The 23,718-nt window shown below is 49.5% G+C and overlaps 2 protein-coding genes across 6 annotated transcripts in view; one reads left to right on the top strand and one right to left on the bottom strand.

Annotated features, from left to right (window-relative positions):
• Positions 1 to 126: 126 nt before the first annotated feature.
• Mindy1 (MINDY lysine 48 deubiquitinase 1) lies at positions 127 to 15,908 on the bottom strand. Of its 4 annotated transcripts, none has more exons than XM_057792958.1 (14): positions 15,702 to 15,908; positions 15,167 to 15,347; positions 14,311 to 14,363; positions 14,121 to 14,190; positions 13,243 to 13,948; positions 6,223 to 6,985; positions 4,809 to 4,866; positions 4,312 to 4,376; positions 3,704 to 3,862; positions 3,366 to 3,468; positions 2,479 to 2,621; positions 1,265 to 1,456; positions 841 to 993; positions 127 to 649 (listed from the first exon to the last, which is right to left on the bottom strand). In XM_057792958.1, the coding sequence occupies exons 6-14, from the start codon at positions 6,673 to 6,675 to the stop codon at positions 569 to 571; spliced, it is 1,407 nt and encodes a 468-aa protein (XP_057648941.1). In that variant the 5' UTR covers positions 6,676 to 6,985; positions 13,243 to 13,948; positions 14,121 to 14,190; positions 14,311 to 14,363; positions 15,167 to 15,347; positions 15,702 to 15,908; the 3' UTR covers positions 127 to 568. The 4 variants fall into 4 exon arrangements, with proteins under 4 accessions (XP_057648941.1, XP_057648943.1, XP_057648942.1 ...); XM_057792960.1 differs by having other exon boundaries at positions 13,243 to 13,694; XM_057792959.1 differs by having other exon boundaries at positions 15,220 to 15,347.
• The window catches only part of Prune1 (prune exopolyphosphatase 1), a 36,287-nt gene continuing 27,608 nt past the window's right edge, over positions 15,040 to 23,718 (top strand). Inside the window, exon 1 of one of the 2 annotated variants that reach the window (XM_057792963.1) lies at positions 15,040 to 15,246. In XM_057792963.1, the coding sequence (XP_057648946.1) occupies positions 15,208 to 15,246 (39 nt within the window). In that variant the 5' untranslated portion in view covers positions 15,040 to 15,207. Of the gene's footprint in view, positions 15,247 to 15,297; positions 15,425 to 23,718 lie in introns of those variants that run through there. The other variant, XM_057792964.1, reaches the window with a different exon arrangement.

Genomic DNA, 23,718 nt, shown 5'->3' with positions numbered 1-23,718 from the left:
CCCCTGCTGGCCTGTGAGAAATGACAGGCAGGCAACCTCTAGATTCCCTGCCTCCTCCCGGGTTCACATTCCTCAACTGGGTCAAATATTTAACCCCACTGCTCCAGGGTAAGAAAACAACACATCTCAGGAAAGAAATTTTATTCCAGCCCCCTAGGAAGGCATTAAAATAATAATAAAGATAGAAACCCAAATCAAACCCTGAAGCAAACGGAGACAGGCCTGTGGGTGGCCAGGAGCAGCCGGACAGGCATGGACACAGATTCAGGTACCGCACCTATCAGCATGGGTCTGTATATTCGTGTGAATATTCCAGGAAAGGGAGCTGGGAACTAGAGACCACCCAGCCATCCCCATAGGGCCCTGTCTGGGAAGAAGAGAAGACAGCGACACAGAAGGGCAAGGATGGTACCAAGTCTGACCTTGGAGGCTGCCTGCTCTGACCCCCAGCAGGGCACATCAATCACCCTGTATGCCTCAGGGGTTGAGGTGTGTGTGGGGGGGGATCCTGCAAGCAAGCCAGTCAGCCTCTGAAAGAAGGGGTGCGTCCACGCTGTATGGGGCAGAGTTAGAGCAGAACACAGTCTGACTCGGGTTTCGATCTCTGCCGCCGCTCTCCAGCTGGGCGTCCAGATGTGGCTCCTCTCCCCTGTGTGGGATTTAGCAACTAGTTATCCGATAACCATGGTGGAGGTCAAAGACATCGGAGGATCAAGATCAAAAAGGGGTGCCTCAGAAGGGCTTAGGAGGGAACGCTTGCAGAGACGGGTACAAAAAAACATATGCATTCTGCTCAAGCAAAGCCAGTGCCCCTGCCTACCGAGAAAGGGGCAGGCTCACCTGGGGCGAAGGCGCCCTTGTTTGCACAGGCTGGACAGCTTGCTGCTGTTGATACTCCTCTTGTTGAAGTTGTTGGGCCAGTTCCAGGTCACTAAGGCCCAGCATGCCTTGTGGCTGCTGCTGCTGCTGCAGGGACAGGGCAATCAGATAGTCCTAGAGAGAAAACAAGTCACAAGATGGGCTAAGACCAAAGGTTAAATTTCAAACCATATTTCCTCCAAATTCCCCAGCTCTTCCCTCTCTAGTGGAACACAGTCATGTCTACTATCTGTGGTGGCAGGAAACAAACTCAAGCAAGGCAGTGACCTAAGGGTAACATGAAGAGGCCGTGTGGGGCAGCCTTCAGCCAATAGAAGGCATGATGTTCACTTATAGGACACCGCTCCGCCCCCCCCCCCCCCGCGCCGCCCCCCACCCCGCACACCTGGTCCACCTGCAGCTGCTTCTCTGGGGAGCCGCTCCCACCTTCTGCTCCGTGGCTCCTCCCTAGGGAATGACTGAGGTGGAAGTCAGAGTCACAAAAGCAACTGTCGCCATCCACATTATGCAGGCTCTCCCACACTACCTGCTCCTCCTGGAGAAACCCCTGGTCAGTGACCAGAAGGTACAAGTGGCTCTGCGAAAGAAAGAGATAGCCAGGGCTGGAGTGTGCGTTGGCTCAGCCAACGAGTCCAGAGTCCCTGGATTTGGTCCCCAGCACACACCCCTTACACAAGCTGAAAAGGAGAGCATACAGATGGGACAGGAGACACAAGAGACAGTTCACAGACAGCCAAGGTGCCACCAAGAGAATCAGTGTGCCGACTGGAGCTTAGCTTAGCACTGTGAATCCCATAGTTCTTAAATCTGTGTGGCTGTGGGGAGCAGGGAAGGATGCTTGAATACAGGTGAGTGCTGTGATTATCCCGGTTAAGGAATCACTGGGGCTCGGGTACCACACCAACTCCAGCTTCCTGCTCTCTGTTTACTGATGTCTATAGAGATAAACCCTTTTGAGAACCAGAAAAACTGGGTATGGTGTCGCATGACAACCAGCCCTGGGAGTTGGAGACAAGAAGATCAGAAGTGCAAGGCAAGGCCAGGGGTGACAGTGCACACCTTTAATCCCAGCTCTCCGGTGCAGGCCGACCTCAGAGTTCCGGCCCAGCCAGGGCTGTGTAATGAGAGTCTGGATGGGGAGCAGGGGAATAGGCAGGCCCAGTCTCTTCTACTCAATTCCTAGAGAGCTCCAGCTTCTAACTCGGAAAGACTGTTGTGTTTTCTAAAGTCCCACTGCCCCTTTCCTGCCCTTGATGACAGGCTTATTCCTCATAACCGCTCTGGTCAGTGTCATCTTCAGGCAGAAGCATCAAGAATAAACGCACTGTGTCTTTTTTCCTGCATATATTCCAATATATAGAAAGGCTTTTTTGTCACCCTGAGTCCCAGAGTGAAGATGGTGTGAGACAGGATATAGCCAGTTTGCACTGGACATGCATCAGGAATTAGAAACAAACACTTGTGGCAAACCACAAGGATTTTAGGGGTTATCTGTTACCATGGCTTAACCCACTTTATCCTGCCTGACACACTGACCCCAGAGAAAAGGGCTCAGGGAAATGACATTGTTCCTGCTCCCCTCCTCCAAAGCCCCATCACCTTGTGCTTAGTCATCGTGCTAAAGTGGTTGTTTCGAAAAAAGACACTGAGTTCGTCTTCCTTGGCAGTTGCTGTGAGTTCACACAGGCCATGGTAGGTCAGCTGTGCTGCGGTGGTCTCCAGGAACTGCTCTGAGATCAAACCTGCCAGAAGGCAGAAAATGCGTGAGCCTTGGATTACATCCAAACCCACGACAGGAAAAAAGCAGAACAAATCAAAAGGGCTGGGAGTCTGACTCAATTTTAGATCTTTGGGCAAGATTCTGAGTTCAGTCCTGGGTGGGGCAGCACACGCCTTCAGCCTCAGCACCCAGGAGGCAGAGGCAGGCTGGTCTGTGAGTCCAAGGGCGACAGGCCCCGAGCAGCAGTTCCAGGTTAGCCAAAGGCTACACAGAGACCCTGTGTCAAAACTAAAACCCTAAACCTCAGCAAAGCCCCAAAGCAAACAAAACAAGGTTTGTCCAAAAAGCCCCAGGAGCCTCCGAAGCCCCTTTGCAAAGCTACCCTAGTATGGTTCATATTTAGACTCTATGCTTAGCATGTGCAACGCCCCAGGTCTGATTCCCAGCAAGGCGTACACATACATGTTGAAACTTGGTAATTCATGTTTGTGGTCCTGGTACTCGGGGGCTGGAGGCAGGATCAGAGGTTCGAAATCACCCTCAGCTACAAAGCCAGCCTAAGCTAGAAGAGATCCTAGAGAAGCCCTGTCCTCAGAGTTGAGATGAAAACCCCTCCTTAAAGCCTGACCGCATTTGCTCAATCAGGACAGCTAGGGGTGCGAGGACACATCTGAGATCTGAGCGCTCAGAAGGCTGAAGCAGGAAGAGCAGGAGTTGCTCAGCCGCCTTCACAAGCAATCACAAGGAAAGAGGGCACCGCGGTCACCTTCGGTCACGAGGTTGGGGTCGCTGGAGTGTTTGCAGGTGATGATCTTCTCTACCAGCTGATTGTAACTCAGTTTCCCAACAGCACTCACGGCCTCAGGACTCTGGGGGGTCAGATCGGGTGGGACGGAAACAAAGGGATTTTATTTTTAAAGGAAGGAAGCAGACCAAGCCTCTAGGACTGTGATCAAAGACTTCAGAACTCTTGATGTCTGAGGAGCTAGTCTTATTTGTGTGTGGTTTCCTGGTATTGGTATGTGACTCCACCCAACAGTATTAAAATTCAAGGAATTCTGCACCACTTCAGGCTCTAAATCCTATCACTCCTCCTGTCCTCACCTGAGGATCCACAAGCCAGCCATGGTACAGAGGGATGCCCAGCAAGTCAAAGATGCTGCATTCGGGCGTGTACTCAAAGTCAGAGACGCCTGTGAATCGCACATTGACATCCAGACCTGTGGCCAGTTTAGGGAGCACAGTCATTGCGTCGTCCACGTTCTGGGGGGAAAAGACAAGGAAGGCTAATCCAGCACCCTCCACCTCTCACGCCCATCACCCAGAAACAAGTCAGAAGTCCTGTTGTTCGCCTCTGGCTTTCTTACAACCCGTTTATTTTAGTCCCCTCCTTTCATCCCCGAGACAAGGTCTCACTATATAGCTCTGACTGTCCTGGAACTCACTGTGTAGACCAGACTGGCCTCAAACTCAGAAATCTGCCTACCTCTGCCTCCCAAGTGCTGGAATTAAAGGTGTATAATACTATGCTGGGCTGCCCCATTCTCTCTTTATTTAATATAAAAGTGAACTTTTTTTTTTCATGATTAGAGATGCCAATTTCCCCCTGGAGAAGATACCAAGGTTAGGGAATCACCCGCAAAGGCTTTTCAGTAGGTCCAGGGTCCCCCACAAGCCTGCAGCCCCTATGTCCACTGCCCCTCTTGCCTCACCTGCTGAAAGTTAAGTTGAAGGCCCTCAGACTTCTCCTGGGGCTTGATGGATAGGAGGCAGTTTCCTGTAAGACAGGAAACTTATCAGCCTACCCTACCCTGCCGGTTGTCCCAAAAGCTGGCTTCCTCCCCTTCTGGAGAATGGGGTAATGCCTCAGGACCATGGATTTTCAAACTCTAATCCAGAATTTTAATTTTCAGAGGAATAAATGGGCTTATAGAGGTGAAAGACCTACCTGACTGAAAGCCAAGGACAGCGGCCAGGGCTGTACACCTGTGGCACAGTCCTCACCCAGCGCTGTCAAGGCTGGCGGTTGATCCCCAGCACCAGGAATGGGGTGGGAGGGGAGAAACTACAGGCAGACTTGGTGCTAGAGCTCGGAAGTTCTGATACCTTGATCTTTTACTCTCCAGCTTTACAGAAAGGACACGGACTCTCCTTGCCCTTGGTGCCACACCAGAGCTCCAAATGAGCCCCCGCCCCATGAGCCACTCACCGAGATGCGTCATGAGCTCATCTGATGTGATCACTTCCTTCTGAGGGGGCAGCTTCACCTGGAGGGAGAAGGGAGGTCCTGTGTGAGCGCTTACTATCAGCAGTCGAGGAGGAACACATAGAAAGAGAGGGGTCAACCTAGGCATGGCGGCTCCTGACTGCCGTTCCAGTATCCAGGAAGCTGAGGCAGGAGGAGCGAGGCCAGCCTGGCTCACAATCCCCTAAGAGCAGCTGGGGGTAATGGTGCATGCCTCTAATGCCAGCACTGGAGAGCCCGAGGCAGGTGGATCTCTGAGTTTGAAGCCTGCTTGGTCTACACAGTTCATTTCAAGTCTGTCAAGGCTACACAGCAAAACAACAAAATGCAAACAAACCAAAAAAAAAAAGGAGTTAAAAAAAGCCTGAGGTAAATTGCAGTCATGAGGACAGGAGCTGGCAGGGACTGATTGGAGATTTAGGACTGGCTTGAGAAAAATCAGGATGGGGAAGAGGGCCAGAGAAGCAGACTCCCAGTATTTTCTTAGCCCACCCTCCACATGAGGTCTCCTCTCCTGTTAGGAATTCCAGTGAAGCTCTTCTGTGTGACTTAGACTCACACATGCTTGCGAGGTAAAGGCCGGGCAGAAGGCAGGCTCTGACACGCTGACGAGCCACCCCAAGGCAGCCCTGACTTCTCAGTGAAGCTGCCTGAAGCGGACAGCCCCAACAGCTCAAAACTAATGCCCACTGGAATAAAGCAGAAAAACTGGAACTTCAGAAGTGGCCCCAGGATCACACTCCTCCCGAGACACGGTATCTCAGGGTTCTGTGTTGATACCCATCAACAAGAGGACTTAGAGACGGCCCCCCTGTGACTGTGGCTTCAGAGACCCTCAAGTTTGCAGCACCAAGGCCCATCTGTCAATGTTAGCTGCTGGCCTGGGCTTGCCGGCACGTGCGCTCAAGGACTTTCTGGGACCTCCAACAAAGCCACCCTCCTGGCTGGCCACAGACGTACAAGCCTGAAAAAAAGCTTCCAAAATGTCGTTACTGGAGAGAAGTCCCCAGGGGAACCCTGTAGCGTTATCTGCCTAGCCAACCATTCCCCACTAGGTAAGATGTCTGTGTATACGAGACTGTAGTAACCTTTATATATACAGCATGGTATCGTAAGGAACGTTTGTGTGAATGAACCAAGCACAATTGAAAGGCAAATCTATGGCCATCCCCCCACCCCCGCCCCGCCCCCAGGTTTTTTAAGACAGGGTTTCTCTAATGTAACAGCCCTGGCTGTCCTGCAGCTCACTATATAGACCAAGCTGACCTCAAACTCATAGAGACCCTCCTGCCTCTGCCACCACCACCCAGCATCTGAGGCTATCGTAATTGCCCAGTGCCCCGCAGTTCACAGGCTGTGTTCTGTTCTCCGCACTTACCTTCCACTGAAGAAAGAGGATATTCATGATGGCCAGGAGAGGACAAGGGCCATTGGTGCTCTGGGTGATGATGGGGGTCCGCTCTCCCTTCCAGGGGATCCACTTGACACAGTAGAAATCGAGGTCAGGCTGCTGGGTCCTGGGGGACTGGGGAAGTTCCTGCGGCCTAGAAGGCGTCTCTATTGTCCCAACCTCAGACGATGTCCCACAGGGACTTGAGCTAGCTTCAGGAGGAGGGCACTCGAGATTTTCCCCATCCCGGGCTGGTGGCAAAACTTGGTCTTTCGGTTCCTGTTCTCCACCTGCTCCATCGGTCTCTGCGCCACCCTTGTCCTGAGGGCTGTCCGGAGGGTGCTCCTCTGGTTCAGAGGGAGCCTCGTGGTTTTCAGATTCAACAGTCTCTGCAGTACTGGCTTTACTGGGGGCTGGAGGCTCCACCTGAGGTTGTTCCATAGTGGGGTTGGAGTCGGCTGAGAGGGACAAAGGGGTTTCTTGACCTCAGGGACCTTGCTTAAATGACTCTCATAAGCACAAGAGAGACCTGGCCAATAAGGTCATTGAGTTACAGAGCAAAGGGAACAAGAGAAGTCTGGAAGTGAACAGTGTGGAAAGCCAGTCTGGCTCCGAAGTCAGCTTTTCTCAGTGGGCGTAAACTGAAGGCCTTGGCTTGCACTACCTTTAACCTGCTGTGACCAGATGCGACTGCCAAGATTGGGCCTCCAGGCTCAGAAGGGAAGGAAGATACCAGGTGGAACTTGCTTTCCTGAAACAGAAAATGACAGAGAAGGAAGAAAAGAAAGAGGGTCTGAGGAGGAGATGCCTCAGGGACTGGCTGCCCTTCAAGGGTACCTGGTTCAACTTCCAGCACCCCCAGGACACCTCACAGCCATCTGCAACTCCACTTCTGGGGGACCCACTACCCTCTCTGGCACAGACACACAGGCAAAACACCCACACAAAACAGAATTAAACATTTTTTTTTTTCCAGAAAAAGAGAGAAGGGAAAGGTAAGTGCAAAGCCAAAAGACAGAAGAAGGGGGCTGGATAAAAAATGTTAAAACTGTCCTAAAGTGGGCTACGTTTCCCAAGCACATGTGAGACCCTGGGTTTGACCCCTGGGTTTGTTGTTTCTCAAACAAAAACCAAACAACAATCCTTGCGGCTACTAACATGGTGATGTTTAGCCTGCTTGGATTAGTTCCAGACACCAAACCTCGCCCCTTCCCAACATTCTGAGCACATAGGCTGCTCCTGTCCTTACTGATACCTTCTCCCTGTTCACTCCAGGGACCAGAGAGCAACCATCATGTGGTTGGGATGAGGGGTAAAAAGGTAACACCATTTTCGTATATTTTGTGTCAAGCCAGTAAGGTAAGGAAATCCTGCTCCTCAAATGACTCTGTTTATTCATTCATTCATTCGTTTGTTTGTTTTGGAGACAAGGTCTTACTATGTAGCCTTGGTTGTCCTAGAACTCTGTGAGTAAGCCAGACTGGGCCCAAACTCAGAGCCACCTGCCTGTCTCCTGAGTGCCGGGATTAGGTGTGTACCACCATGCCAGCCTATGGCCTAGAATTTTCAGTGAGGCTCCTATGTCAGCCACCCAGGTGCTGATGTTAGAGGCCTGTGCCATCATGCCCGGCTCTCAGAAGACTTGGTGGAACCTTACACAATCCCAAACCAACCGCAGCAAAAAGGCTCGGGAGGGGCTTCCTGTAGGGAAGGGAAATGTAGGTCATGGGGCTTGTCGGCAATTCCGTAACCTGGGCATCCCTGCAAAGACTGAGAATATTCTACAGCAGTGGTTCTCGATCTTCCGAATGCTGCGACCCCATGTCGTGGTGACCCCACAACAATAACTTATGAAAATATTTTCGATGCTACTTCATAACTGTAATTTTGCTGTTATAAAGTGTAATGTGGTATCTGTGGTCTTCTGTGGTCTTAGGTGACCCCAAGGGGGCTGTGACCCACAGGTTGAGAACCACTGTTCTAAAGAGCCACTTCAGGGCTGGAGAGATGGCTCAGTGGTTAAGAGCACTGACTGCTCTTCCAGAGGTCCCGAGTTCAATTCCCAGCAACCACATGGTAGCTCACAGCCATCTGTAATGAGATCTGGCGCCCTCCTCTGGCATGTGGGCATGCATGAAGGCAGAATATTATATACATAATAAATAAATAAATCTTTAAAAAAAAAATAAATAAATAAAGAGCCACTTCATGTCCTCCATGGCATTGCCTATCACACCACTGAAACAATGGACCCAAGGAATTGAAATTTCCCCCGAAATCTCAAGCAGGGAGGAGAAAAACACTGAGCCTTGAAGCAGCCAAACAGGAACCTGTATCCAGGAAAAAGATTTCACAGAGTTCTAACAACTTGTCCAATAACCTTGCAAGGTGAGGCTAGGACCCAAACAGTGATGGTCAGTAACGGGCAGGACCGCACCTTGACCTACCTAGCTGGTGAGCTGTGCACCAGTGAGCTGTGCACTGGTGAGCTGTGCACCGGTGAGCTGTGCGGCATCTGGCTTTCTACTTATTTAGGACTCTGAAGATGGACTTAGGAATGTCACCAAATCACTCTATTCCTAGACCTAATGTGGCCACATTGAATAAATCTCTTGTTGCTGTTGTTTTTTTCCTGCTTTTCCCTATGATTATTTTAATTTTATTACATTTATTTAGTGTGTGCATGTGTGTGTCAATGTGTACATACCTGGAAACCGGAAGAACACTTTCAGAAATTCGTTCTCTCCCTCCACCATGTGGGACCTGGGGTCAAACTCAGGTCATCCAGCAGCAAGAGCCTTAACCAACTGAGCCATCTCACTGGCCCCTACTTTTCACTATTAATTCAGTTCTTTGAATTGGCTTATTGGGGACAAGAGGCCAAACTTGGCTTATTAGGGTTGCCCAAGGCACAGGCTCTGATCATACCACCACCGACAACCAAGGATGGGGGCACAGAAAGTCCTCCCCACAGGTCCCCCGATAGATTGCTCTCCCCGTCTGGAGCTGACGCTGCAACTCTTCAGTTTCTATTTGTTTCCAGCAGAGCCGGCACCCAGAGATAGTCTCTTGCTCACTATTTACATGGAATACAAAACTTCTGTTAATGATTTACATTTAAAATACTCCAGGGGTGGAGAGGTGGTTCAGTGGTTAAAGGCATATACCACGCCGGGCGATGGTGGTGCACGCCTTTAATCCCAGCACTCGGGAGGCAGAGGCAGGCGGATCTCTGTGAGTTCGAGACCAGCCTGGTCTACAGAGCTAGTTCCAGGACAGGCTCCAAAGCCACAGAGAAACCCTGACTCGAAAAATCAAAAAAAGGGCTGGAGAGATGGCTCAGTGATTAAGAGCATTGCCTGCTCTTCCAAAGGTCCTGAGTTCAATTCCCAGCAACCACATGGTGGCTCACAACCATCTGTAATGATGTCTGGTGCCCTCTTCTGGCCTGCAGACATACACACAGACAGAATATTGTATGTATAATAAATAAATATTAAAAAAAAAAAGGCATATACCACTCTTCTAGAGGACCAAGGTTCAATTCTCAGCACCCCCAGAGGGGTTTACAAGGATCTGTAACCTAAATAGCAGGGAATCTGATATCCTCTTCTGGCTTCTGTGGTCATTAAGAACATGTGGTGAGACCTGGAGAGATGGCTCAGAGAGTAAGAGCATTACCTGCTCTTCCAGTACTGAGATCTGGTGCACTCTTCTGGCCTGCAGGCATACATGCAGACAGAATACTGAGAATATTATATACATAAAAAAAATGTGGTGGACAGACATAAAGGAAAACTGTTGTGGGATATTTATAACTGTGTGAAAATGTACTGTTGTGATTGGTGTAATAAAGAGCTGAATGGCCAATAGCTCGACAGGAGAGTATAGGAGGGACTTCCAGGCAGAGAGAAGATTCTGGGAAGAAGAAAGGCAGAGTCTCCAGCCAGATGGAGAAGCAGCAGTGACGAGCCTCATGGGAGAATGCAGATTAAAAAATATGGGTTAAAGCCGGGCGGTGGTGGCGCACGCCTTTAATCCCAGCACTCGGGAGGCAGAGGCAGGCGGATCTCTGTGAGTTCGAGACCAGCCTGGTCTACAAGAGCTAGTTCCAGGACAGGAACCAAGAAGCTACGGAGAAACCCTGTCTCGAAAATCAAAAAAAAAAAAAAAAAAAAGGGGGGGGGGTTAATTTAAGTTATAAGAACTAGGTAGACTATGCCTCCGCTAAGGCCTAGCTTTTGTAATTAATAATAAGTCTCCATGTCATGATTCACGGGCTGGCGATCCCAACAAGAAAGCACTACTACAGAAAGCACGCATATATATAAAAAATGCTCTGGGCTGGAGAGATGGAGAGAGGGTAAGAGCCCTGGCTGCTCTTCCAGAGGTCCTGAGTTCAGTTCCCAGCAACCACATGGTGGCTCACAACCATCTATAGTGAGATCTGGTGCCCTCTTCTGGTGTGTGTGCAGGCATGCAGGCTAAATAAATAAATATTTTAAAAAATTAAAAAAAATGCTCACAGGGCTGGAGAGATGGCTCAGAAGTTGGGAGCACTGGCTGCTCTTCCAGAGATCCTGGGTTCAATTCCCAGCAACCACATGGTGGCTCACAACCATCTGTACTGAGATCTGGCGCCCTCCTCTGGAGTATGGGCATACATCGAGGCAGAATGTTGTATACATAATAAATAAATCTTTAAAAAAATGCTCACATACAATATATATTATATATGATCATATTGTATATATATATGTATACAATATATATGATCCCCCACTACTTGTGTGTAGTAACAAAAGCCTTTAATTTTAGTTACTAAAGGGGGCTGAGGTAGGAGGATCTTTGTGAGATCCTATCTTAAAATAAAGAGCTGGGGGTATAGCTCAGCGATTGGAGCCTTGCCTGGCACACAACACCACGGTTCCAAGCTTACATCCACTGGCAAGCATTCTGTTCATGGCTCCCATCGAGATGGTTTTCCATGTGGACACTGAACCTGTTCACCTTGCTGTCTATCAGCATTAGACATCAAGTAACAGACAGGACTACAGATACTGACAATCACAATTCCTTCCTTCCCAGAGTCTCCCTTCATCTCCTTATGCCCCTCCCTACTCAGTAGTGAGAACAAAAAATGTGGCGAGTGGTCACACACTTAACACATGCACGGTTCCATCACCAGCATCAAAAGAAAGGAAGACAAAAGCAGAGATTGAGGGGCTGGAGAGATGGCTCAGTGGTTAAGAGCACCGCCTGCTCTTCCAAAGGTCCTGAGTTCAATTCCCGGCAACCACATGGTGGCTCACAACCATCTGTAATGAGGTCTGGTGCCCTCTTCTGGCCTGCAGGCATACACACAGACAGAATATTGTATACATAATAAATAAATATTTAAAAAAAAAAAAAAGCAGAGATTGATTAATTTAAATCAAATTAATTAAGTTATATCTTGTCTTTTTTCTTCTTTTAAATGATTTTAAAAGAAATTGCAGGGGCTGGAGAGATGGCTCAGAGGTTAAGAGCACTGACTGCTCTTCCAGAGGTCCTGAGTTCAATTCCCAGCAACCACATGGTGGCTCATAGCCATTTGTAATGAGATCTGGTGCCCTCTTCTGGCCTGCAGGCATACACACAGACAGAATATTGTATACATAATAAATAAATAAATAAATATAAAATAAAAAAAAAAAAGAAATTGCACACACCTTTAATCCCAGGATTTGGGGGGGGGGGCAGAGACAAGCAGAGCACTGGTTTGCCCAGGCTAGCCTCAAGCTTTTGGTAATCTTGCCTCAGTTTCCCGAGTGAAGGGATTTCAAGTGGTTTATGACATGCCTGACTGGAACTCTTGCCCTCCGTTCAGCTTCTTCATTGCCTGTTTTCTTCTTCTAAACCTTCAGGACTTGGGGGCTGGGAGAAGGCCTAGCGGACAGGAGAGGCATTAGCTTGTTGTGGTGTCTCAGGTTTGCCAATCCCTGCTGAATAGCAGGGGATCAGGGCAGGAGGATCTCTAGTTCAAGGTCTGCCTGAGCTACAGAGAAACATCAAAGTTACTGAAAATAACTCAAGAGATCATTCTCCTTATTCAAATATAATTTGTGCTAGCCGCAGGTGATTTATATTTTGTTAATTTAGAACCACGCTAACAAAATTAATCTGCAGGCCTTACACTTTTTTCGCCCTCTCTCTCCATATCTCTTCCCCTCCCATGGCACTTAGGGTGAACCCTGAAACAGAGGCCACGCCTGGGAAATTTAAAAAGCCAAGAGAAAAGCGTGGCTCATCTTCTGCCCAAGGTTAGAAATGATCAATCGTTAAGTGGAGGATGGGAAAGCCAGTTGACCAAAGAGAGGAGCTACAAGAAACCACTGGAGGGAGTGGGGTCTCAGGGAAAGCCGGCAGGGGCAGGGCAGGAACCGCAGCGGAGGACTGCACTTTGCAAAGCCCTGAGGCAGGAAAGTCCGAGGAGAGGGTACTCAGACAAACCTGGGTTTCAGCGTTTTCTTTCTTCTACCCAAATCCTACACCTCCTCTCTAACACTCCTACCTATGGGGGCAGGTGAGGGAGTTAAAACACCCGATCCCTTCCTAGTCAGCAGCAGATACTATTACACAGTGGAAGAAGCATATTAAATAGGTACGTCTTTAGCTTCAAGAAGACATTACCCTCTCTCAGGACTCCTCTCTCCTTTTCTAGTCTTACCCAATCTCTTCCTCAACTGAAGGCAAACCTTCACGGCCACAATGCGTTGAGATTCCTCTAGAATAAGTAAAATACTGCAATTCTTGCTCCCAAAGATGGGGAGAAGGTTTGTTTATAATGGGGAAACGAAGGGACCCCCATCGCTTTCACTGCTCCCCTTGCTTAGCAAGGATCCCATTAGCGACCCAGGTGTAGCGACCACAGACGGGACATCAGGTGTCAACTCCCCCCCCAGCCGGAGTGGGAAAGGAGAGCTGCGAGAAGAGGCGAAGAAGACAGTTTGAAAACAAAGTTTTTACCTTAAAGGGGTGGATGAGTTTCCGGGAGTGGGAGAGGACTCAATTCTGGCGGCCCGACGCGGGAGGAGGGGACATGGTCGAGGGGCGCCGCCAGCACCAGCTGCCTCCCAGCTGTCAGCCCCGGAGCTCCCACGGCTCGACACGGCTTTCCTCGCGCGACGTCCAGCCTGGGTCGTGGCCACTTCCGGACTCACGGCCAGTCCCGGGCACGCCGGAGGAGGGTGGGGGGCGAGGGCAAGCGGGGGACGGGCTGGGGACCGGCGGGGGGCAGCCCGGCGCTCCCGGGGCCTCCGGCGTCCTCAGGGTTCCCGAGCGACTGAGTCTCCGGCGTGCGCTCCAGGCCCTGGCCGCAAACTGGTTTGCAAAGGAAGTTTGTGGTTTTTTCTTCTTCTTCTTTCCCTCGTTCGGGACAAAGACAAATTAGCCGAGGACGAGGTCCCTGGAGGAGGGGCCTGCTCAGGCGCGTGGGATTCCCATCAGGGCGGTCGGAGCCGGTGTGCAGCCAGCCGGTGAGCGGCGGAAAGGAAGAGAGAAAAACAACAGACCCTTTCTCTTCCCTCCGCGGCCGCGGGAAGGGACGGAGCGCGTGTGCCTCTCTGGTGAGAACCGGGAAAAGCAAGCGAGCAGCCTGGCTGAGCGGGGAGGAGCGGGGCGGGACGGCAGCAGTTGCTGGACCCTCCCTGGATGCCGGCGGCCGTCCTCTGCCCTGGAGCCACGGAAGCAGGGCGAAAGAGCATCGTGTTTGCACGTTTACTCCTTTAGTGTGAAAGAAAAACCCCCGCTTCTGTTTTGCGGGACCCCCAGAGGGCTTCTTTCCAAGCCTTCCCTTCCTCCCTGTATGTTTCCTAAAAGGCTAGACTCGAAACGGAGCTGTGTACCTGGTTAACACATCTAGGGTGAAGAAGACGCACCCTCGTCTCCTCTCACCTCCCTGAGGAGCAGGTACATCTGAAGATAGATTTAAAAATGAGGGAACAAGTTATGACAAAGGGACAACCCCCCCCCCCCAGGAGTCTGCGTTGGGGCACGAAAGTGGCAGTTAAGGAGGATGCTGGAACCTAGCCTTACATTCTGAAGGCTTCTCTATTGACGTGGCTGCCGGAATAAGACTTCAAGCAACTCTGAAAGAGAGAACAGTTGCAACAGGGACCCAGGAAGCAAAGTCATGGTTGCATCAGTCCAAGAATGACAAGAGATATTTGTCCAGACTGTAAGGGGAAAGAGGCTGCAGAGTTAGGACGTTAGGAAGAGTTGGCGCAACTGTAAGACGACAGGTCCAAAATTATGCTAATGTTTCCCTAGCATGAACAGACACATCACTGGTCACAATAGGTCAGTTTGGTAAAGGGAAGAACTATAAAACACCTAATATGGGAAACTCTTTTAATAAGATATAGACATATGTTGTAATTTAAAGTCCCGCCCAAGCCAGGTTTGTGAATCCAGCATTCACCAAAGACTAACTTGAGCTAAATAGCAAGACTTTGTATTTAAAAAAAATTTTTTTGAGAGATTAATTTACATTAATCTCAAACAGATGCTCGATGTAATATATGGAAAGATACTATACCTAGTCCTATCTGGAAGAGCAAGTTCAGATGCCATAAAGGCGAGTTATTGTGACACATACACAACTTGTATGTCATAGCACTCAGAAAACTGCTCGCTTGGGGGAAAACACTTAGGAGCTTCCGGACTACATTTCCCGGGAGGAACTGCGACATGCTCCTCCTTGACCTCCCATGAGTCTCTGGGCTCAGAACTCAGCCTCCGCCTCTGGGGGCGGGGTAACGCCGGAGTGCCGGATTACGCACTTCCTCCTGGGGTTCGGAGGCCGAACCCTTGTGTGGCGGGTTCGAGTCCCGCCCCCTGACTCTCGGCTCTAGACCCTGAGTCTGGGGCGGGGTGCATTCGGCCGGGTTACCTCTCCAAGCCGAGGGGGGACGGCACACCTCGGGCTTCACCATGGAGGACTACCTGCAGGATTGTCGAGCCGCTCTGCAGGTAACGGGTTCCGATCTGTGACCGAAAGGAATGCAGCGTGGGGTCCGGGAAGGACGAAGGTGTGGGATCTGGGGAGCCCGGACGATCCACCGATCGTGAATCTGTGGAGGGATCACAGAGGTGGACGCGGGGGAGCTGGGGATCAAACCCGTCGCCCATGGGCTGGAGAGCCGGAGAAGTGAGTCTCCCTTCGGTCCCTCAGCTGGACGAGTGAGGTGGCCGCCAGCCTCGTCCGGCGAGGTGTGTCTGTCCCTCTCTCCCCGCCCCTCTCAGTTTCCCTCGGGCGAGCCGGGCTGCTGCCCACCGGCCCCCTGGTGAAGCTCGGGAGTATGGGGGGTACCTGGGTGCGCGCCTTTATTGCCTCTGAATGGCGGTTTGCCTTCTTTTGCAAGACAGAGGCGTTCCTAGTGTTTTACTTTAAATCTCTGTTTTTAAGCTTCAGGCCCACAACTTACATTCCTTTGCCTCCAGTGTTCTCCTTCAGTCTCGCTTTACACACAGATACGTAAAAATACCCCTCCTTGGTGAGGGATAAACACAAAGTGTGTTTGGAATCCAAACCATAAGCACGGCTCCAGAATGCTTTGTAGCTTTATTTTTGGTGCTTCCTGCGCCAGCTGGACTCACCCAGCCGCGCTGACAGGCCACGGCAGCTTTGGATCGCTGTTCCCATTAGAGGCTCCAAGTCACCTGGCCGCCTACTGTGCGTTTCTCTGCCCCTGTAGAAACCTAGACAGATGGCCGGCGTCCTTTAAAATAACTTAGCTGGGTGTGGTAGCCACATGCCTCTAGTTCCAGCACTTGGGAGGAGGAGGCTGAAGGTTCACCACTTCAGGCCAGCTTTTTGGGGAAAAAAAACCCTCAAAAAACAACAACCACAAAAATATAGAACAAAATTTAAAATTTCTCTGAGCAATATTTTCTGGCCTTTAACAAACCCTGAAAGTCACCTAATTTGCTGTAGACGCTGGGATAAATGAATATTTTCAATTTGAATTTGGGGTGAGTTTCAATCTTTTGCTAGCTACACTAAAATTTTCCTTTTGAAAACATTTGACCAGGTTGAATGCCTGTAATCTCAGCCCTTGGTAGGTTGAGGGAAAAGAATTGTTAGCTTATGTGTAGCCTGGGTTACACAGTGAGGTCTGAGGAAACTGGGTTCTATGAGACTCACCCCTCCTCATAAACCCCTAGAAAAAACAAATAAGCAAAAGTCCCATGGCATCTGGGGAAAGTTGTTTTAATTCATAAAGCAATTTGGAACCAGTTCTCACTGGTTACTTTTTGGTGTGTGTGTGTGTGTGTGTGTGTGTGTGTGTGAGAGAGAGAGAGAGAGAGAGAGAGAGAGAGAGAGAGAGAGAGAGAGAGAGAAAGAGAGAGAGAGAGAGAGAGATCCTCTTAGTGCCATCACACTTTGGCCTGAGCTTTGCATTTTGTTTTAATATGTTTGTTTTTAAGATGGTCTTATGTAGCCCAGGCTATCCTTGAAGTTCCATTGTAGCCCAGGTTGACCTTGAACTTTTGGTCCCCCTGCTTCTACTTCCCAAGTGTTGGGATTATAGGAGTCTACTATGATGCCCAGCTTGGCTATATTTTATTTGCTTAATTTAATTTATATGAGATAAGATCTCACTATGTAGCTTGATACTATGTAGACCAGACCAGTCTCAAACTCAGAGATCCACTTGCCTCTGCCTCAGAGTGGTGGGATTAAAGGCGTGCGCCACCTTTAAAGGACAGACTCGCACATTTAAGTGCAGTGCCCATGGATTCCAGGATGGTCACCTGATGTGGATGCTAAGCCCTTTGTAAGACTGGTATGCGTTCCTTAGCACTCAGCCATTTCTTTTTTTTTTTTTTTTTTAATATTTATTTATTTATTATGTATACAATATTCTGTCTGTATGTATGCCTGCAGGCCAGAAGAGGGCACCCGACCCCATTACAGATGGTTATGAGCCACCATGTGGTTGCTGGGAATTGAACTCAGGACCTTTGGAAGAGCAGGCAATGCTCTTAACCTCTGAGCCATCTCTCCAGCCCTCAGCCATTTCTTTAACCCTTTAAAAATTGTTGAATTAAGTTTTATTTATTTATGTATTGGTGTGTTGGGGGCCTCAGCCATGCTGTGGACACATGTGGCGGTCAGAGGAAACTTTGGGTAGTCTTCTCCTTCCGGCATGTGGGTTCCAGGATCAGACTCAGGTGGTTGTGCTTGGTGACTTCTGCTGAGCCACCTTATCCCCTCCCGTCTTCTTTCCTTCCTTCTTTCTCTCTCTCTCTCTTTCTTTCATTCCTTTCTTTCCATTTGTCCATCCTTCCTTTCTTTCCACAAAACAATGGGGTTTTCATCGTAGCATCTGTACATGTGCGTGCATGCACGCGTGCATGCGCGTGCGCGCGGGCACACACACACACACACTTAGACTTCATTCTCATTTGTTCCCCTTCATTGCTGGCTCTTGTTTTTTGAGACAGAATCTTGCTCGACAGCTGAGACTGCTCTGGGACTCTTGGTCTTTTTGTCTCAGCCTTCCAAGTGCAAGAGGGCATCAGAACCCACATGGTTGTGAGCTACTGTGTGATTGCTGGGAATTGAACTCAGGACCTTTGAAAGAACAGCAGGTTCTCTTTACTACTGAGCCATCTCTCCAGCCCTGAAAGTTTTTTGTTTGTTTGTTTGTTTAAAGAATTACTTTTGAAGATTTTGGAAAACATTTACTTACTTTTTTTATTTATTTTATTTATTTGGTTTTGGTTTTTCAAGACAAGGTTTCTATGTGTAGCTCTGGTTGTCCTGGAAGTCAGTCACTCTGTAGACCAGGCTGGCCTTGAGCTCACAGAGATTCACCTGCCTCTGCCTCCCTGAGTGCTGGGATTAAAGGCATGTGTCACCACTGCCTAGCAAGTTTTCTTTTTAATTACTTGTGTGTGTGCATGTCAGTGTAGGTGCCTTTGGAGATTAGAGGTCTCAGATTCCCCCTGGGGCTGGAATTACAGGAGGTTGTGAAAAAGCCAATATGGGTGTTAGAAATGGAACTCGGTCCTTTGCAAAAGCAGTAAACCCTTTTAACTAACAAGCCATCCTTTCAGTTCCTAAATGCTTATTTATTTGTGTATGTATGTATGTGTGTGTGCGCGCACGTGCACATGCGTGTATATGTGTCTCAGTGTATGTCTGTGCACATGCATGCATGCATCCAAGGAAGCCAGAAGAGAATGTTGGATCCCCTGAATCTGGAGCTATGCAGTTGTGAGCCGTCTCACTTGGGTCTTGGGAACAAAATTTCTGTACTGTGGAGAACAAGCACTGTTAACTGCGGTGTCCCCAAACACTAATGCAGAGTGTTTATGACACCATGCTAAGTGCTGTCCTGTTGGAGATTTTCCAGCATCGTGTTCTCTTTCTCACCAGTTAGTGAAAAGCCCTTGGACCTGAAACCTTACCCAAAGCACGAATCTTCTTACCAGCGTTTACCCTTGTTTTGGTTAGGGTTTCTAGTGTTGTGAAGAGACACCATGATCATGGCAACTTTGGAAAATGAAAACATTCTATTGTGGTGACTCACAGTTCATGGGTCCGGTATGGTAGGCCATGGCGGCATGCAGGCAGACATGGCACTGGAGAAGGAGCTGAGACTTCTAGTTCTTGCCGGCGACAGGAAGTGGCCTGTGACCCTGGGAGTAGCTTGAGCATAAGAGACCTCAAAGTCTGCCCTCACAGTGACACACTTCCTCCGACAAAGCCACACCTCCTAATAGTGCCACTCCCTCTAGGGTCCATTTCTTTCAAACCACCACAACTCTCCTTACTCCCCCAACACCCGCCCCAGATAGCAGCTCATCTACATTATTAAAAAAATTTTGGCAGTAGATTTGACTTCTCCAGTCCCACACTATCCCAGTCCTTTTCTGTACTCTTCCTCCAAGGGGCTGACTCTAGCTCCTTTGTGAACCTGTGTGCTTCCTCCTGAAGGTGACTGAGCCTTAGAACCCTCTCAGCACACAGCCTCACTAGGGTGGGGGTGAGCTGAACGTGAGACCCTAAGAATATTAGCTTATAGGATTGTGACAGTATATGCTGAGGGTTACCAGTAATCTTGATTCTGTTTAATTATAGAAATATTACATAAGGAAGACATTGACACATAAAACAGATATGAAGTGAAAAAGATAAAGGCCTTTTTTTTTCATTCCTGTCCACCCAGTTCCCCCAGAATCTGTTAATGTTTCCTTCTTTAAAAGGAATTTATGCGCGTGTGTGTGTATATAGCTATGATTATCTGCCACATGCACCCTTGGAGTTCAGAAGAGGGTATTATTAAATCCCCTGGAGCTGGAATTTCAAGCCGTTGTGAACCACTCCATGTAGGTGCTAGGGACTGCTGAGCTATCTCCAGTCTCTGTTAATGTTTCTTGTATAAAGAGATCCTAATCCCAGCCTGGTCTGTGTGCAAGTTCCAGGACGTTAAGGGCTACACAGAGAGACTGTGTGTCAGACAAACAAGAGTTTGTTTGGAGGGTCAAGCATAGGAATGCAGCTACGTGCACACCCTTGCCAAAGAGCAGTCTGATAGAGAGGGCTGTTCTCTCTGAGGGCATCTTCAGGAGGGCTGTATGTGGGATGGAGAGGAGGAAGCTGGACCCTGGCCTAGCAGCGTGGGTCCTGGTGACCAGTGGGATGATGGATGTCTCGGCCAGGTCACCCTCACATCTGCCTGTGTAAAGAGAGACCAGATTCAGACAGACACACATTGACTTCTGTGGGCGTTGTGAATACTTGGCTCGTGCACAGGCCAGAGACAGCTGATAATGCGGCCAGTTCTCCTGCAACACCATATTTTTAGGATGTGACACCAGAAAACTTTTCTGCGGCCTCTGCCACAATGATAATAGCATAGTCCACTTTAAAGAAATCTGCGTAGCTGGGCATGGTAGCTAAGATTGAGGTGAAAAGATACCACGTTAAGGGCTAGCCTGAATTACAGAGCAAGCTCCAGTCCAGCCTGGGCTGTGTTTAAAAAAAAAAAAATCATAAAGAAGCTGGGTGTAGTGGCACACACCGTTAATCTCATCCCTTGGGAGGCACAGACAGGCGGATCTCTGGGAGTCTGAGGCCTGCCGGATCTGCAGGGAGAGTTTTGAGACAACAAAAGCTATATAGTGAGACCTTGTCTTGGAAAACAAAAATAGGAAAGGGGAAGAGGGAGAAAGGCCGGTTTTTGTTTTGTTTTGTTTTGTTTTGAATGGGCTCCTATTCCTAGGACAGACTCCTCTTGCCCTTCCAGTGGGAAGAATTCTTTCTTTGGGGTGGGGCTCCATCTCAGGCAGAGCTAGGAACAGAGGTACACTTCTCGGGCCTGAGGCTGCAGTCAGGAGTGGCTGCTTGTCCTTTATCAGAGTCCTCTCATTTTCTTGGGGTAAGGAGGATGGGGGGCGAGCTAGCTGTCAGAACATATCTAGCTTCAGGGGTGAAGTGCTCTGTCTGTCTTTCCTTCCTTCCTTCGTTGGTTTGTTTTTGAAACAAGGTTCTTTGTATTATCTTAGCTGTCCTAGAACTAGCTCTGTAGACCAGGCTGGCCTGGAATCCACAGAGATGCACCTGCCTCTGCCTCCCTAATTGCTGGGATTAAAGGCGTGTACCACCACCACCCTTTGGGGAAGAGGGTTTAGCCCTAAAGCCTCCTCCTGCCTGCCATCCAGGGCAGAAAACAAGTCCATCAGGATGTGTTGTTTTAACTAATGGGTCTTTTCTTCTTCCTCCTCCTCTTCTTCCTTTTCTTAAAGAAAGAAAAATGTTTTTAGATTCATTTATTTTATTTTATGTGGATGAGTAATCCCTCAGAGGTCGAAGAGGATGCCAGGTCTCCTGGAAGGGATGTTAGGGATGGTTGTGAGTCACTTATGTAGGTGCTGGGAACCGAACTTGGGTCCTCTGTAAGAGCAAGTGTGCTCTTAACCATTGAGGATCTCTCTAGCCTTACACTAATTTATTGAGTGTACACACACTCCCATACCACAGTGCACACTTGGCGGTCAGAGGACAGTTTTCAGGGGTTAATGTCCCACCATATGGGTCCTAGTGATTGAACTCAAGTTGCCAGGCTGGACAGCATACACCTTTACCCAACGAGCCATAATCCACCCCTTTCTTTTTTTCTGAAAGTTTTTTGGCTGGATGTGGTGGCTCACACTTTTAGGACCAGCTAGAGGAATCTCTCTGAATTCAAGACCAGCCTGGTCTGCAGCATATCGAATTCTAGGACAGTCAGGGCTACACAGAGACCATGTCAAGACAACTGGGCATGGTGGCACATGCTACAGTCCCAGCACTTGGGAGGCAGAAGCAGCAGAATCACAGAATCACCAGATTACCAGCTTGGCCTACATAGTGAACGCTAGGTCAGCCGGGAAAGTAGGTAGGTTAGGCAGCACATGCCTTTGATCCCAGACAGAGGCAAGCGGGCCTCTGTGAGTTCAAGGCCAGCCAGCTCAACATAGCTAGATTCCGTCTTTAAAAAAAAAAAAAAGTGTGTTTCCTGTGGCTCTCAGATTCTGTTTCTTCCACTGGCAGCTCGGGTTTCTCATGCTGCTAAGTTTAGCTGTGATCTCCTGAACTCTTCCTCCAGTTAGGAAACAGACACTGTTTGGCCCGTGTATTCAGCTGGTGGAGGGGTGGGTTGGAGGTGACAGTTTCATGCTTTTCCTAATTGAAGAGGACAGAGCCGTCTGAGTTGGGGGCAGCCGTGCACCCAGGGGTCTTCATTTTCATTACGAGTGCCCTCTTCACTCTCGGGGATCTCCCAGTTGGGACCTAAGCTGTGTTATGAATTAAGGCTACACATTCATGCGACGGCGTCGAGCCCCTTCGGTATCATCTTTGCAGAGCACTGCAGCTGCAGGGAGCTGGGGGGCATCACTAAGGAGGGCTTCACAGGGGAAGGGGCTTTTTTTTTTTTTTTTTGGTTTTTCGAGACAGGGTTTCTCTGTGGTTTTGGAGCCTGTCCTGGAACTAGCTCTTGTAGACCAGGCTGGACTTGAACTCAACTCACAGAGATTAGCCTGCCTCTGCCTCCCGAGTGCTGGGATTAAAGGCATGCGCCACCAACGCCCGGAAGGGGCTTTTTAAAAGGTGCGCCAGCTTGAGCAGGGAGGAGCAGAGAAAGAAGGGGCGCTTCGCTTACAGAGGAGGCTCTTAGGGGATATCTCACTTAATACATACAGTGGCAGGAATCAAGGCACAGCGTGACCCCCTCTGCTGTTCTGCAGTCTCACTCGAAGTCCAGACTGACCTGGACTCATTGTGTGGCTCAGGTTGGCCTCAGAGTTGCTGCAGTCCTGCCTCAGTCCAAAGAACTGGGGCTAAAGGTGTGTGCCAACATGCCCAGTTTATCCTCGTTATAAAAAATAAAAAATTAGCTGAAGCCAGGTAGTGATGGCACACGCCTTTGGTCCCAGCACTTGGAGGCAGAGGCAGGTGATCCCTGAGTTCAAAGCCAGCCTGGTCTATAGATTGGGTTCCAGGACAGCCAGTGCTAAACAGAGAAACCCTGTCTTGGAAAAAAAACAAAAACAAAACCTATTTTTAATTATATGTATACACTGGGCGGTGGTGGCGCACGCCTTTAATCCCAGCACTTGGGAGGCAGAGGCAGGCGGATCTCTGTGAGTTCGAGGCCAACCTGGTCTACAAGAGCTAGTTCCAGCACAGGCTCCAAAGCTACAGAGAAACCCTGTCTCAAAAAACAAACAAAAAACTTCAAACTCTTTCCACCGTGTTGTCTCTGGGCATTGAACTCCCGTTGTCGTGATTGGCAGCCTTTGCCCACTGGCCATCTTCCAGCCCTGCCCTTATTTTTACATAGGACCCCATATCGAGTAAGAAGCAGGTTTCAACTGAAGTAGTCTGTGATTATCCAAGAGGTGTTCTGCTGCATCCAGAGACAGAATGGAGCCAAGAGGGCCTCGCAGGGCACACACACATCGTGGCTTGGTGGGCACATAGTCCAGGCAGTCCTGGGTCGCGAGGGGTGGGAGGGCGGGGGAAAAGGAGCAAAGGCTGCAGATCTTTTGTCACTGCACCTCAGGTCCGGGGGGTGGGGGTGGGGATCTGCCTGGCGGAGCATTCCTGCTGCCTGCTTCTGGCTTTGACTGAGCCCCGGAGCTCGACGGCATCCATTTCTCCTTCCTCACACTGTGGCTCTGGTCCCTTCCTTCTGCTTTTCTTTACCTTCCTTCCGTGCTGGGCACCTGACTGGCTGTGGTTCGGCAGCTGCCTTGTTCCAGTTCCTAGAGCTCCTTCCTCAACCTTTCCCCTCACCTCTTACCCTTCCCTCCGGGTGGGGCGCGTGGCCTTTCACGTTTACAACCCCTTCGAGCTGCGGTGAGTCAGACGGCTCTGAGCCACTTGGCGCTAGAGTTTTCCTGTCTCTTTGGTCCACAGCCGTGAGGGTGATTCTCGGTACCTACAGA

The sequence above is a fragment of the Chionomys nivalis genome, chromosome 18 (assembly GCF_950005125.1).
Source record: "Chionomys nivalis chromosome 18, mChiNiv1.1, whole genome shotgun sequence".
In the NCBI taxonomy this organism is placed as follows: Eukaryota; Metazoa; Chordata; class Mammalia; order Rodentia; family Cricetidae; genus Chionomys; species Chionomys nivalis.
This window is presented reverse-complemented; position numbering and strand designations above follow the sequence as displayed.